We start from the raw sequence: 14454 nt of genomic DNA, 5'->3' as shown, positions 1-14454 counted from the left end.
GGATCCCCGCATGCTGTTTCCCTTACCATATGAATAGAACTCAACATGTAGGCACAGATAGACACTTCCTCAGTAAGACCCCCAAAGCTCAGGAAATTTTAAAAAGTAATCATTGATAAGTGGGATGGCAGTAAACTAAAGTTTCTATTCATCAGAGAAAACCATCAAGAGTCTGAAGAGAGCCCCAGAATGGGAGATCTTTGCCAGCTATTCCTCCGATAGAGGACTAATATCTAAAATATACAAAGTACTTAGAAGACTTAACATTAAAAAATAACCAAGTCAAGAAATGATAAATTGAACTAGATATACATTTCACAAAAGAAGAAATATAAATGGCTAATAAATACAGAAAAAAAAAAGTTCAACATCATTAGCAAACAGCGAGATGCAAATCAAAACTACACTGAGTTTCCATCTAACCCCAATTAGAATGACAATCATCAAAAAGTAAAACAATAAATTCTGAAGAAATTAGAACTCTTCTACACAGTTGATAGGATTTCAAATTAGTGCATGCATATGGAGATCAATGTGGAGATTACTCAGAAAACTGGGAATGGATCTACCATATGATCTGGCTATACCACTCCTGCATATCTAGATATCTTTCCAAAGGAACTGAAATCAGAGAAGTACAGTAATAATATGCATATCCATGTTCATAGCATCACAATTCACAATAGCCAAATTATGGAACCAACCAAGGTGTCCAATAGATGAATGGATTACAAAATCATGAGATATACACACAATGGAATTCTACTCATCAATAAAGAAGAACAAAATTATGTCATTTGCAGAAAAATGGAGGGACCTGGAGAACATTACGTTAAGTAAGATTATCCAGTCACAGAAAGCAAAGAATCATATTTTTCTCTTATATGCGGAAGCTAAGGAATAATTGGGATACCAGAGAGACTTTAGATAATGAAGGGAAAATTCCAGTGAAAAGAGAGATGGAGTCTAGGGAAGGGTGGGGTGGAGAGGGAAAATCAATGAAGGAATCATTCCATGCACATTATGTATATATGTGAGAATATCAGTGCCGATCTCAATGCCCTGTATGGAGAAGTGGGGATTGAGGAGGGAGCTAGGGGAAAGCTCACCAAGTACTATGTGCATGTATGTCACTAACACTATTATGAGAGACTATAATGCACCAATAAAAGTTTACAAACAGAAAAAGCAAAAAAGCTTTGCTTACAAAAAATTTTATTTTATATATGAGTATATAATCTCAAGTTCACTCTCATTTTATCCTTGGTAGTCAAAGGCAGAAAGTGTGTTTCTGAAGCAGGTTCAAGGGCCATCATCTTATCTTACCATCCCTAAAATGTGCCTAACAAGGTACCATAATAGGGACCTGGACAGACCCTATTAAAATGACCATCCATCACAAGAATGATACTTCTGCTTCTCGCTCCACTCCCCCAAGCACTCTAGAGAAAAGCATGGCAACTGGACATGGGGGTGGGAATAACAGTGCTTCAAGACAGAAAGAAGAAGGGCAAAGGGATTCTGCTTTTCCAGCGGAATCTGCATCAGTCCACCACTAGGCTTGGTAGGTGATTGCCCTTTTATTTGTCCAGTAGAAATGATAAGCAAGCCACTATAGCTCCCATTGCTGTCACCTTGGGCTCCGGCTAACTGTGACCTCTCAGGACTTCAACCTTGACCCCTTGTAAGATTCTTTAATGACTTGCAGGAAAATGGACAGAACTAGAGAATATTATGCTGAGATCCGCCAGCCTCAGAAAGTCCAAGGTCCTCTTATATGTGGAAACTGGAGAGAAAAATATGACATTAAAGAGACCTCAGTTAAATGAGGAGAGAAGCCAGTTAGAACCATGGAAGGGGATTAGGGGAGGAAAAAGGAGGAAGAAAAGGCGGCTTGAGGAAGGGAATGATTACATAAAGTGATATCTATGGAACATAAAGTTATGTCCATACATGAAGTTTCATTACCTATCAAATTAACGTGTCTGCAGAAGGAGGAAGGGGGAGTAGATGGGACACAGAGGGAAATACACCAAGTGCTGTGTGAATGTATGAATGTATCACTTTAAATCTCACTATGGTGTATAATTACAATGCACCAATAAAAGCATATGAAAAAGTTTTCACCATAAAAAATGATGAATCATTGAGGAGATGGATACTTAACCTGATTTAAACATCACATGATAATCCGGGTGTGGTGGCGCACGCTTGTAATCCCCGCACTTGGGAGGCAGAGACAAGAGGATGGCGCAGGTTCGAAGCCAGCCACACGCACTGGCTTAGGAGACCCTGTTTCCAAACAAAAAATATTTAAAATAGGTCTGGGAGTGTAGCTCGGAGGTAGAAGGGCTTCCAGGAACCCCAGTACCACCAAAAAATAAATAAATAAAAATAAATAAACATCACATGATATATACATGTATCAAAATACTGCATAGTTCACCATTCATATATAATTTATTTTCTGACACTGAGGATTGAACCCAGGGGCATTCTACCTCTGAGCTATACCCCTGTCTTTTTCTATTTTTTATCTTGACCAATGTCTTGCTAAGTTTCTGAGGCTGGCCTCAAACCTGTGATTCTCCTGTCACAGCCTCTCAAGTATTGGGATTATAGTTATACACCACCATACCTGGTTGACAATTTTTATGTTCTTAAACATATAAAAATTTAGGGGGAAAAGTATTTTAAATGGCAAAGCACCTCATAGCCCTTCTTTCTGTCCCATTTATCTGGGTCATTCTTAAGCATAAAAATCCAGACCATAAAACAAATTATCTTAACTTCACAACTGGATCTTTTTCTTCACGGAAAAAGCCATTCATAAGGCTCTTTAAAAAGAAATCCTTACCCAGGTGTGGTAGTGCACGCTTATAATCCCAGCATTTGGGAGGCTGAGACAGGAGGATTGTGGTTTGAAGACAGACTCAGCTACTTAGTGAAGCCCTCTGAAACTCAGTGAGAGTCTGTTTCAAAATAAAGAATATAAAATAGAGTTGGAGCTGTAATTCAGAGGTAGAATGCCCCTGGTTTCTATCTCCAGTGCCTAAAAAAAAAGAAAAGAAAATCTTGGTTTGCCTCACTCTACAGGATATTATCAGAGTTAAATGAAAAATAGAATGAAAACTATTGATCTCACAACTTAGCATATAATAATACTAAAGTTGCCTTTTTAAAAACATTTCCTTAATAATATGATTTAATGTATCTGCAAAGTTATAAGGACCCAATGGTACAATGGGATAAAGTGTATAAAGTAGGGAACTCCTGAATTAACATGCCTCGCATCTGTAGGGAACTCCTGAATTAACATGCCTCACATCTGTTACTGACCTTATTATTTCAGGCATCAAATACTGTTTGAAATTCAGACTTATCTTCATAAGGATACCTACTCCATAGGAAAAGTGATAGGAAAAGTGATGTTAAGTCAATAATAGTAAATTCCTGTCTTATACACACACACACACACACACACACACACACACCACCTCTCGGTCCCTTCTCAATACAGCCTATATACGTTCACATCCTGATTCACCATATGTCTTCTTACAGATCCCCCCCAGGTCCCCACACAGTTGGAAGACATCAGGGTCTTGCTCTCGGCCACTGGACCGAACCTTCCTTCGGTGCTGACATCTCCTGTGGGAACACAGCTGGTCCTGAATCCTGGGAATTCTGCTCTTCTTGGTGAGTCCAACCCTCTGAAACATTGGGCAGAAATCCAGGGCTGGACAGGATTTATGGATGGGTGACTGCTTGCAGGTGGGGGGAAGCAGCCACAGGGGGTGGCCAACAGGAAATCACTAAATTGCCTACAGAATCCAGACTCACCAGTGGAAACTTGGCTGACTTTCCACAAGAGGTGAGTGCAGTTCTTGGTCTGGACTCTATAGCTTGTCTAGATTCCAATATGGCTCCTTTCTGAATTCTCTTAGGCTGATGCCACAGCCCAGATCCTCTCAATCAGAATAACTTACTGAACTTTATGATACAGCAGTAAAGAATAGCTCCTATGTCTCCTTTCGCCTGGCCAACCATTCCCCAGTGTCACTCACAACCTCTCCCACCTAAACAGAGCTGTAATCAGCTTTCAAGGACAACATTGCAATGTCGATGCCCTATGAAAGCCAGGTGGTTCTGTTTGGGCCACCCTGCTATAAACAGAGCCCACAGTCAGCCTGGATGGACTCCTCACGCAAAACCTCCCTGGCATCTTGATTTTGGAAACTGGAAGAATCTTCTCATGTGACCTCTAGAAATAATAGTCAAGATGGAGGAACATCTATTTTTCTTTCAAAGGCTAGAGGGATGGGGGCGTGTAGACATGATCCTATGCATTTGGGCGTAGGGGTGTATGGGAAATCTCTGTACCTTCCTCTTGATTATGCTGTGAACCTAATCTCAAGGAAAAAATCTTTTAACCACTTTTTTAAACAATGGAAAGAGTCACAAAGTGGAGAAAATTATCACACTAACTCCATATGAGCCCAAATATTGCTAATGGGAGCTAATTATTCCCTCGGCTCAAAGTTTTAAGTTTCTCTGCACTTCTTCCCTACCAGCTATCAAGTTACAAAGGCCATGAGTTTTCTGATCATATTGGTGATGATTTAATATAGCCAAAGGCCTTGTGGCTTTAGAATTAGTGTACAGAAATATTACCTTAAATTTTCATTACCATCTGAAATTAGCAAAGAGTCCTTGTAGCTTATCAGCGAAGGGAACAGGCTTCTAATTTCTCTGTTTCTGGTCTGGGTAAAAATCAGACACAGATACAGTTAACAAGTACCCCTATTCTGTTTCCCATAACTTAAAAAAGCTTGACATTGAGTTTGTACATATCATGCTGATCAGAATCCATAGGAGTTTCAAATTGCAGAGTTTCTTTGGCCTACACCTGATAAACTTATTCCAAATTAAATGTGTGCATTGTGAACTTATTTGTTTTAAATTCATCATGTGAAAATTTATTGTAACTGTTCATCTCAGCCCAGTCACTATCAGATCATGTAGAAATTGTTTCTTTTCAAGTTGAATAATTCTTTTAGGTTACTATAGGTACCATTTACCACACAAGAAAGGTTAATCTGCTCATACTTTTTCTATGTAGTTTTCCTTTCTTTCTTCCTTATTCTGGAATAATATTTTGTCTCATTTTAGCCATGGGCAATAAGAATTTATTGTGGTTTATGTTGCTACATTCCATTGCTAGTTTATGGCACTTTGTTACCTTAGACTGGTATTTAAATCTAACAGTTAAAAGACACCTTAATATCCCAGTCCATATCCAGACTGCTCCAAGTGTATGAGACAGTGAGTCAATATCTATAAAGTCCTTGAAATGTAACTGCCTGGGCAAAACAGACCCTAGCAGCGAATGTCAGTGGTGCGCCAACACTCTTATAGAGCTAGGGGAGATCTGCTTGGAACTGTGCAAATTAAATAGGGGAGCGATGTCAAATATCAGGGCTCTGGGAAGTAGTTTATTTGAGACAGATGAGTTTCTACGATGCTTTGGAACTGAGCACTGAAGGGTTCAGAGAGGCAGAAGGGAAGAGAAATGGGCATGCAAGGGGAAGAAGGTGCCATCAGTCTTGAGAGGAATATGCAAAGGATAAGTACCAGGTCTGTTGCAAAACAGCTGTGTAAAAGCACCGCTCTTAAGACTGAAGACAGGCAGCTACACCAGTAGAGATACCAGGCCATCAAAACAAACAAGACTCAGACAGAGTTCATCCACTCAGATTTGGCCCAGACCCTTACCTCAACATTTTTAATGCCCTTTCTCCATCTCAAGCTTCCCTAGCTAGTGACTTATTCTGGTCTATTAGACCAGTGATTCCCAACTGAATGGGTTCCCATCCTATAGGTACCCCTTTCAGACCACAATGTGGATTCTGGGTATAAGAAATAGGCCAGAGAGGCTAAAGAAGTAGTTTTGTGAAGGGCTGCTAAGAAATTAGGACAGTAAGTGGCATCAAATTGTGGAGGACCTTGAAACCCACACTAAAGAAGTAGACTTGGTATAGTAGGAGTTAGTGACGGGTATTTAGAGGATTTTCAAATAGAAAAATAATGTAGTGAAAGTAATGTTCAAGAAGACCAGATCTGACATTCCATAAGAATAGTATTTAGTGAAAGAGACTGAATGAAAAATTCCTATCTTGAGTGTAACAGATATTTTAGACCAAGATGGAAATGTGTGACAGATATTATTGATCACTCCTTCAACAGTCAAGACATCCCAAACTATGATGCTCTTTTTCACTCATCCTGGGCCTGCCTTGGAATTCATTTTTACATTCCCAAAAAGCCTGGTCACAGTTGCTATGCAGGATGAAAGCCTTTTGCTAATTCTGTTGTTGCCTATAAGTGGTGAGATTCTGGTATAGTATTTCTCCCATGAATGAGGTTAGCCTTGTGGTTCTGAAGCACAGAAATATAATGGAACTTGATTCTCCTGTCTTATGGGAGGAAGAGAAAAAAGAAATTAGGGGTCTTTCAAGCCATGACTTGGAGCTAACTCTTCTTCACTGAGACATGACTGTAGAGATTGCAGTAGGTGAATGGACCCAAGAAATGTCGACTTCAGTTTTCAGCTACTCCAGCATCAATTTCACTTCAAGCCAGAGCTACAGCTTTTAAGACTGTTGATTGAGCAACACATTCACATGTTGGGCCTCACTCTCCATAGCTATAAAATAGCAATTTGGGACTCGAGCATCCTGTTGCTCTCATTCTTGCCTATTTGACTTAGATAGCAAAAATGCCCAGTGGAGGATTAGCCGTTGTTATGTTTTGGCTATAAAATGTCTCCTGTAAAAGTTCATATATTGGCGATGCAAAATGTTCAAAGATGAAATAGAGTGAATCATGAGAGTTCTGATCCCATGAGTGGATAAATCCATTGATGGCTTAATAATTTGAATGTATTTATTGGGTGACATAGATAGGATTGGAGGACACAAGCCATTATGGGTGTGGTCTTGGGACTGCAGATGTTTACAGGCCCCCTCTTCTCCTCTCTGCTTCTGGTCTCTATGATGGGAGACCATCATTCCTTACCATACCCTGCTGCCATTTATACTTGGGAGCCAGTGTATGGACTAAAACCTCTGAAACTGTGAGCCCCAGTGACTCTTTCTTCCTCTGAGTTTTGTATGTCAGGTATTTAGATCCCAGCATTGGGTATGCTGGCTGAAACAGCCATGCAGAGCACACCCAACCTAACCGGATTCATTGTCCTAGGCAAGACACCTGCAGTTTCTTTTGTCTTCTGGTTTATAGCCATTTTTTCTATAGGGAGGTCAGAACTGTGCCAGCTGCTCTGGAGGACAAGGCCAACACGCATGCCACCACCATGCCCAGGTCTAAAGCGGCACCCCGCAGGTCTCCATTTTTTAGAGCAGCAGCATTCAGGCCTCCCTGAAGCATCTAAACCTTTCTGCAGCCTTCAGTTAAATATTTGTTTTGGCCACCGAGGCCTAAGACTAATATTTTTCACAGTATTCATTAATGATGTATTAACACTGATTTTTAAAATTATTTGAGTTTTTATTTTAAAAGCAATACATCTTCATTATATAACAGTTAAAAATAGAAACAAGAAGAAACTTATCTGTGCTTAATCCTAAAATAATCATGCAAATTCCATTTCCCTAGATATTAATATTCACAGTTTATGTTTTTATTTATTTTTTGAAGGTCTGGGGATGGAACCCAGGGGCATTTGACCTCCGAGCCACATCCCCTGCCCTATTTTTATTCTTTATTTTGAAACAGGGTCTCACTAAGTTGTGGAGGGCCTCACTAAGTAGCTGAGGCTATCCGCGAACCGGGATCCTCTACTTTCAGCCTCCCTAATGCTGGGATTACAAGCGTGCGCCACCTCGCCTGGCTGTTTTTTATTTAAAATGGAGCATACATTGTATACTACCTGTAAATTTTTCACTTAATGATATATAGCAAATATCTTCCCATGTCTCTACATAATCTTCTATAATTTCATTTTTTTATTTTTAATTGGTGCACTGTATTCATACATCATAGTGGGATACATACTTTGTAGACATACATGCACACATTGCCCAGTCAGCCCCCACCCGATCCCCACCCCATTCTCTCCCTATCCCTCCCTCCCATGCTTGGCTTAGTGATTGACATCTAGTATTATAGCAATTTATCCAAAATTAAAAATGATAATCTCACATAACAGTTTTATTTGTCTGATACCAAGCTTTTGATGACTTAAAGATAACATTTCAATATTTCTTTTTGCTTTCTTTCTTACCAGAGAATCTATTTTTTCTATTTTTTAGGTGAAACTATCATATATTTATATATTTATTTTTCAGGAAAAAAAATCTATCCTAATATGGAATATGGACTCTAGGTACCCACAACGATCTTGAAAAAGAACAAAGCTAGAAGATGTATATTTTCTGATTTCAAACCATATAAAGCTACAATAATTGAAACAGTGTAGTACTATTCTAAAGGCAGATATATAAACCATTGGAGTTAAATAAAAGCCTAGAGCTAAATTCTTCCCTATATTGTCAAGTTATTTTTGACAAGGTTTCCACGAACATTTGGTGGTGGGAATAATAATCTTTTAACTAAATATTGTTGAAAAGTAATAATTACATGGAAAAGAATAAAATTGGACCCTTACCTAATCTCATATACAAATATTAATTCAAAATAGATAAAAGACCTAAATAAAAATCTTAAGACTATAAACTTTTAGGAGAAAATCTGGGTCATAAAACCTCACAACATTGAAATTGGCAGTGATTTCTTGGTTATGATTTCAATGGCACAGGCAACAGAAGAGTATACAAACTCCCTAAAAAATAAAAAACATATTGTATATCCAAAGACAATGTAAACAGAGTTAACAGTTACTAATAGAATGGGATAAAATATTTCCAAATGCTATATCTGAAGGTATATTAATATTCCAACTAGAAATCCTAAAAATTAACAACAATAAAGGCAAACAATACAATTTAGAGATAGGTAAAAGACTAACATAAATAATGAATCTCCACAGATAACCAATCTTAGTTGTCTGTTGGATGGAAAATCCTGTTTCTCTAGTTCTGGTGTGTGTTACCTATTTCTTCTTTGTAGTTAATCTCTTTGAGTATTTTCTCTAGCGCTGGTTTTGAAGACATAAATTCCTTCAGTTTCTGTTTGTCATGGAAGCTTCTTATTTCTCCATCTAATTTGATAGAAAGTTTTGCTGGGTAGGAAATTTTTGGCTGGAAGTTGTTTTCTTTCAGAGTTTGTAATATGTTACTCCAAGCCCTTCTGGCTCTCATAACTTGGTTTGGGAAGTCTGGAGTGATTCTAATTGGTTTGCCTCTGAATGTCACTTGGCCCTTTGCTTTTGTTGCCTTTAAGATTCTCTGCTTGGCTTCCACATTGGTCATTTTGACAATTATGTGGCTTGGGGATCCTCTTCTCCGATCCTGTCTAAAGGGAGTTCTATACGTTTCCTGGACCTGTGTATCGACCTCTTGCTCTACATTTGGAAAATTTTCTGCTATTACTTCCTTGAAGAGATTGTTGATCCCTTTGGTTTCACTTTCTTTTCCCTCCTCTATTCCAATTATTCTTAGGTTAGCTCTCTTAAAATGGACCCATATTTCTTCAATATCAGATTCCTGCTGTCGGATATTTTTTCCTAGATTAGAAACTATGTGTTCATTTTTGGAATGATCATCTTCTAAGAGCGAGATTCTGTTCTCCATTTCTCCATGTGTTCTAATCGGTTGTTTGTGCTTTGAATTGAGGCCTTTACTCCATTAATTGCATCCTTTATCTCTTTTTGGCTCTCTCTGAGTTCTTTTCGAAGCACCTCTATTATTTCTACAGTTATTTTCCTGATTTGATCTTCTAGAAATCTCTGATTTTCTGTTTTATCGGGCTCTGATGTTGTGGGGTTGTGGGCATTCATTGCTCCAGTATTATTCCTCTTTCCCATGATTTTGGAAGTTTGTGCCTTCTCTGGGTTCTTCCCTTGGGTCACTATGACTTCACTTAAGGTGCTCTGGATCTCGAGTCAGTAGTATCTCAGACCCCACTACTCCTTTACTGGGTTGTATCACAGAGTCTCCGACCCAGAGAGTCGATAGAGGCTGCTTTAGACTGTGGGGGGTGCCAGGTTGCACGTTCTCCTATGGTGTGATATCATTGCCACCGCCCCTCTCCCACTGGATCAAGTCCCAGTGAGTACAGTACTGGGATTTCCCCTCCGTGGCCCAAATTTGACTCACTGTTCTTGAGTACGCAGATGTAGCTGTACTGAATTCGGTGAATTCGGTGCTGTTGCCGCCGGTGGCAATATGGCGCCGCTACTACGCCCTCGGCTATGGGGCTGGCGTTTTTTTTTCTTGGTTTTGATTTCCACTCTGAATCCCTGCAGCATGTGCTGAGCTCAGCCACTGGGAGCTTTAGATGCCCTCTGTGCCGAGAAATCCCGCCTGGCTGTTCCACAGCGGCTCCCCTCGGCTTGCTGTGGCCGTCCCCGGTGCCGCCGGCAGTATGGCGCTGCTGCCGCATCCTCGGGCATGAAGCCGCATCCTCGGGCGTGAGGATCTCCTCTGTGGCTCTGTTCTCAGTCCGCTTTCTCTCTGGAGCCTGGTGATTTTTTTTGTTTCTCTGGTGATGTTGTTCTCTGGCTTTGAAAGGCGCTGATTTTGTGGTAATGGAGATTTGTTGTTAGCGGGGCTCTTAAGCCCCGCTTTTCTCGGTTGCCATCTTCCCGGAAGTCCTCTATGATTTCATTTTAATACCTGCACTGACAAAAGATAAATTATTCACCCAATTATTAATATGCTTCTAAGTTTCTAATATAATTACCAATAGTTTGGGTTTTTTAAATGGCTATTTATGAATTTCTCACTCAAGTCCTTTTTTGTTCTTATAATTTATAAAATACAATACATATTTATATATGTTGATTTAATCACAAGGGTGGCGCTTATAGTCAGGAGGGGAAGTGATGGGTGCACAAAAGAACAGGGCAGAACGGGATGCTCTGAGGCCAGGTGGCCGGACAGCTCCCCTGGTCTGAGCTGGTCTGAGTTTTGGTTGGTTTCTCTGAGGAAGAGATGTTTGGTGAGATTGGAAGATGGATAGATAGAAGAGATCCAGGAGAAGAGAAGGAATGAGCTCTCCAGGCAGAGGGAGCAGTAGAGCTTCTGCAGCAAGAAAACATAAGCACTGGGGGCCTTTACAGTGAGAACTAGGGCCCTCAGCTCCGAGCGAGGCTGCGCAGGGATGTGGAGCAGGTTGCTGATGCACTGATGCCATGCTAAGACTTTTGCACAATGTACTGGGAAGTCTTGAATGGTTTAAAAGCAAGAGAAAGCCATTGTCTGACTTCTTTTTCTTTGTATTTGCATATTGTTTACACTTTTACTAGGGCACCGCAGTTATGATAATGGTCATAGTAAAGTTCAAAGTGAAAGACATGCGTGCACACAGCTCTGGGTGTACTTCCCTTCATGTCCCACCTCGTTACACCTGCCTCTCTCCCCATGCATGTTAGTGAAACCCATGGTAATCCTTTTATCTGTTGCCAAAGAATTATTTGAACTGTTTCCTTCCTCAACCCTCCTTTTCTCCCTCTCCACATCCCTCTCCCGAACCCCTTCCACTATTCTTCTGGTCTCTGTCCATATTTATCCAACATCCCTTATGTTTCTTGTTTTTTTCTCTAGCTTCCATGTATGACAAAACATACAACCTTTGACTTTCTGAGACTGGTTGATCTCACTTAGCATAAAATTCTCTAGTTTCATCCATCTTCCTGCAAATGGTTCCTTATACCTGAGTATAATTCCATTGGATGCATAATATACTAACATTTCTTCATTCATTCATCTTTCGAAGGACACCTAGGCTGGTTCCATTATTTGGCTATTGTGAATTGTACTGCTATAAATGAGTATACATGTATCACTATAGTATTCTAACTTTAATTTGGGGGAAAATACTGAAGGGTAGTGTAGCTGGGTCGTATGGTAATTCTATTCCTGGTTTTTTGAGGAACCTCTATACTGATCTCCATTGTATTTGTACTAATTTATAATCCCACCACTAGTGTATGAGTTCCTGTTTCCCCATATCCTCACTAGCATTTATTATTGTTTGTATTCTTTATGATTGCCATTCTAACTGGGATAAGATGAAATATCAGTGTAGATTTGATTTGCATTTTCCTGACTGCTAATGATGCTGAACATTATTTCATATATTTATTGGCCAATTATATTTCTTTTTTTATTTTTTGCAGTACAGGGGATTGAACCCAGGGGCATTCTATCTCCAAGCTATAACCCAAGCCCTATTTATCTTTTTTTTTTTTTTTTTTTTTTTTTTTGGTGGTGGTACTGGGGTTCCTGGAAACCCTTCTCCCTCTGGGCTACACTCCCAGACCCATTTTTTTTTATATTTTTTATTTGGAAACAGGGTCTCTTAAGCCAGTAAGGCTAGCTTCGAACCTGCCCGATCCTCCTTTCTCCACCTCCCAAGCACGGGAATTACAAGCATGTGCCACCACACCCGGCCTATTTATTCTTTAATTTGAAACAGGGTCTCACTGAGTTGCAAAGGGCCTCACTAAATAGCTGAGGCTGGCCTCGAACCGTGATCTTCCTGTCTCAGGCTCCCAAATGCTAGGATTACAGCACCACCAAGCCCAGCTTGTATTTCTTCTTGGAGAAGTGTCTATTCAGTTCAACTGCCCATTTTAATTGGCTTTTTAATACTAAGATTGTTTTTATTTCTTTGTATATTCTAGATCTTATTCCTCTATAAGAAGAGTAGCTAGTGAAGCTTTTTCCCATTTTCTAGGCTCTCTCTTCAAATTCTAAATTATTTATTTTGCTACTCATAGATGTTTAGTTTGATGCCATCTCATTTATTAATTTTTTACTTTATTTCCTAAGCTTCGAGGGTCTTACTGAGAAAGTCTCTATATTAGAGAGTTGGTCTATGTTGTCTTCTAGAAATTAGAGTTGATTTTTGTTTTTAAAAACCTATTTTACTTGCCATTAAATTAAAAACAAACTTATTTTAGCCAGGTGTGGTGGCACACACTTGTAATATCAGCATTCAGGAGACTGAGACCAGAGAATCGCAGTTTGTTGACAGACCCAGCCACTTAGCGAGGCCCTTTGCAACTCAGTGAGTTCCTGTTTCAAAATAAAGAATAAAAAAATAGGTCTGGGGGTGTAGCTCAGAGGTAGAATGTCCCTGGGTTCCATCCCCAGTACCACAAAATAAATAAATACATCCATACATATATACATACGTACTTATTCTGGCTGACACATAGAGGATGGTTCCTAGGGGAAGAGTCTAGATAGAGTTCACTGTTTAGAAAGTTTCACAGCGTTCCAAACAACCATGGCTTAGACTAGAGAGATGGAAAATGGAAAGAAGTGGACGGACTCAGGGATCTATAGGAGGCAACACAGACCTGGTAAATAGATTAATATGAGAAGAAAATATCATGCATAGAACCAGCCGGTTCTCAAAAGCATCTGAAATTTTTAGGCTTTTCTCATGTACCTGCTATTTGATAAAGATGCACCACATACAGCTCAAGCCAAGACGTTCAGATAGCATGGAAGACCGTACAGGCGTGCAACCGCGAAGAGAAAGAAGGCAAAGAAGAGCCCAGAGCTTCTGCTGCTAAATCCTGGCCTGTTTCCTAACACACACCAGCTCAGCCTCTACTGGCTTTGTGTCCTGCCCAGCCTTAAATACAGAAGTATCGGAGATCCAGAACAGTCAATGAGCATGAGGAAGGCTCTGGAGAGTTGCAGAGGAGCCAAAGTACAGAGGAGGGACCTTTCTCAGGACCAGGGAGGGTTTAACAGAGGAACTGATCGACCACAGTCTCAAAGGATGAGTCAAAGTACTGTAAGCAGGGGTATAGTAGACACACATCCTTATTGAGTTCAGGCCAACACTGTCCTGGGCACCATGGAAGGTAACAGAGAACAAATCAGACAGAAATCCATCCTGTCTTAGAACTCCACTGTAGCAAGAGAAAAAGAACATGAACCTGTTTTCCTATGTTAATAAAAGGTAATAAGTGCTATGAAGGACAATAAAGCAGGTCAGGAGGGTGGTGATGTCTCTGTAGGAAGGAGATTGCAAGGTAAAATTAGGTGGTCAGGAGTGGATGCCTGAGACACAATCCTTGAGCAAACATGTGAAGGGAGCCATTTAGTGCTGCGCATGTCTGCAGGAAGAGGAGCAAAGATCATCCAAGGCAGGACATCCCTAGCGGGTCCCAGGATCTCCAGAGGGGCCAGCGTGGTGGTAGTGGAGTCACAGAGGACAAGGGAGAGAAAAGACCAGAAAGGTAACAAGGCAAAGAGCAAATTGTGTAAGGCCTTGTAAATGGCCACATTAAAA

General features: G+C 40.1%; 1 protein-coding gene across 1 annotated transcript in view; it reads left to right on the top strand.

Moving 5' to 3' along the window:
• The window catches only part of ADAMTSL1 (ADAMTS like 1), a gene marked incomplete at both ends in the record, with an annotated part of 419367 nt that overhangs the window by 353308 nt on the left and 51605 nt on the right, over positions 1-14454 (top strand). The window contains one exon of the mRNA XM_080708549.1: positions 3565-3699. Within this exon, the coding sequence (XP_080564675.1) occupies positions 3565-3699 (135 nt within the window). The remainder of the gene's footprint in view (positions 1-3564; positions 3700-14454) is intronic.

This window comes from Muscardinus avellanarius, assembly GCF_963383645.1.
Source record: "Muscardinus avellanarius genome assembly, chromosome: 13".
NCBI lineage: Eukaryota > Metazoa > Chordata > Mammalia > Rodentia > Gliridae > Muscardinus > Muscardinus avellanarius.
Note: the sequence above shows the minus strand (reverse complement) of the source record. Positions and strands in the feature narration are given on the sequence as shown.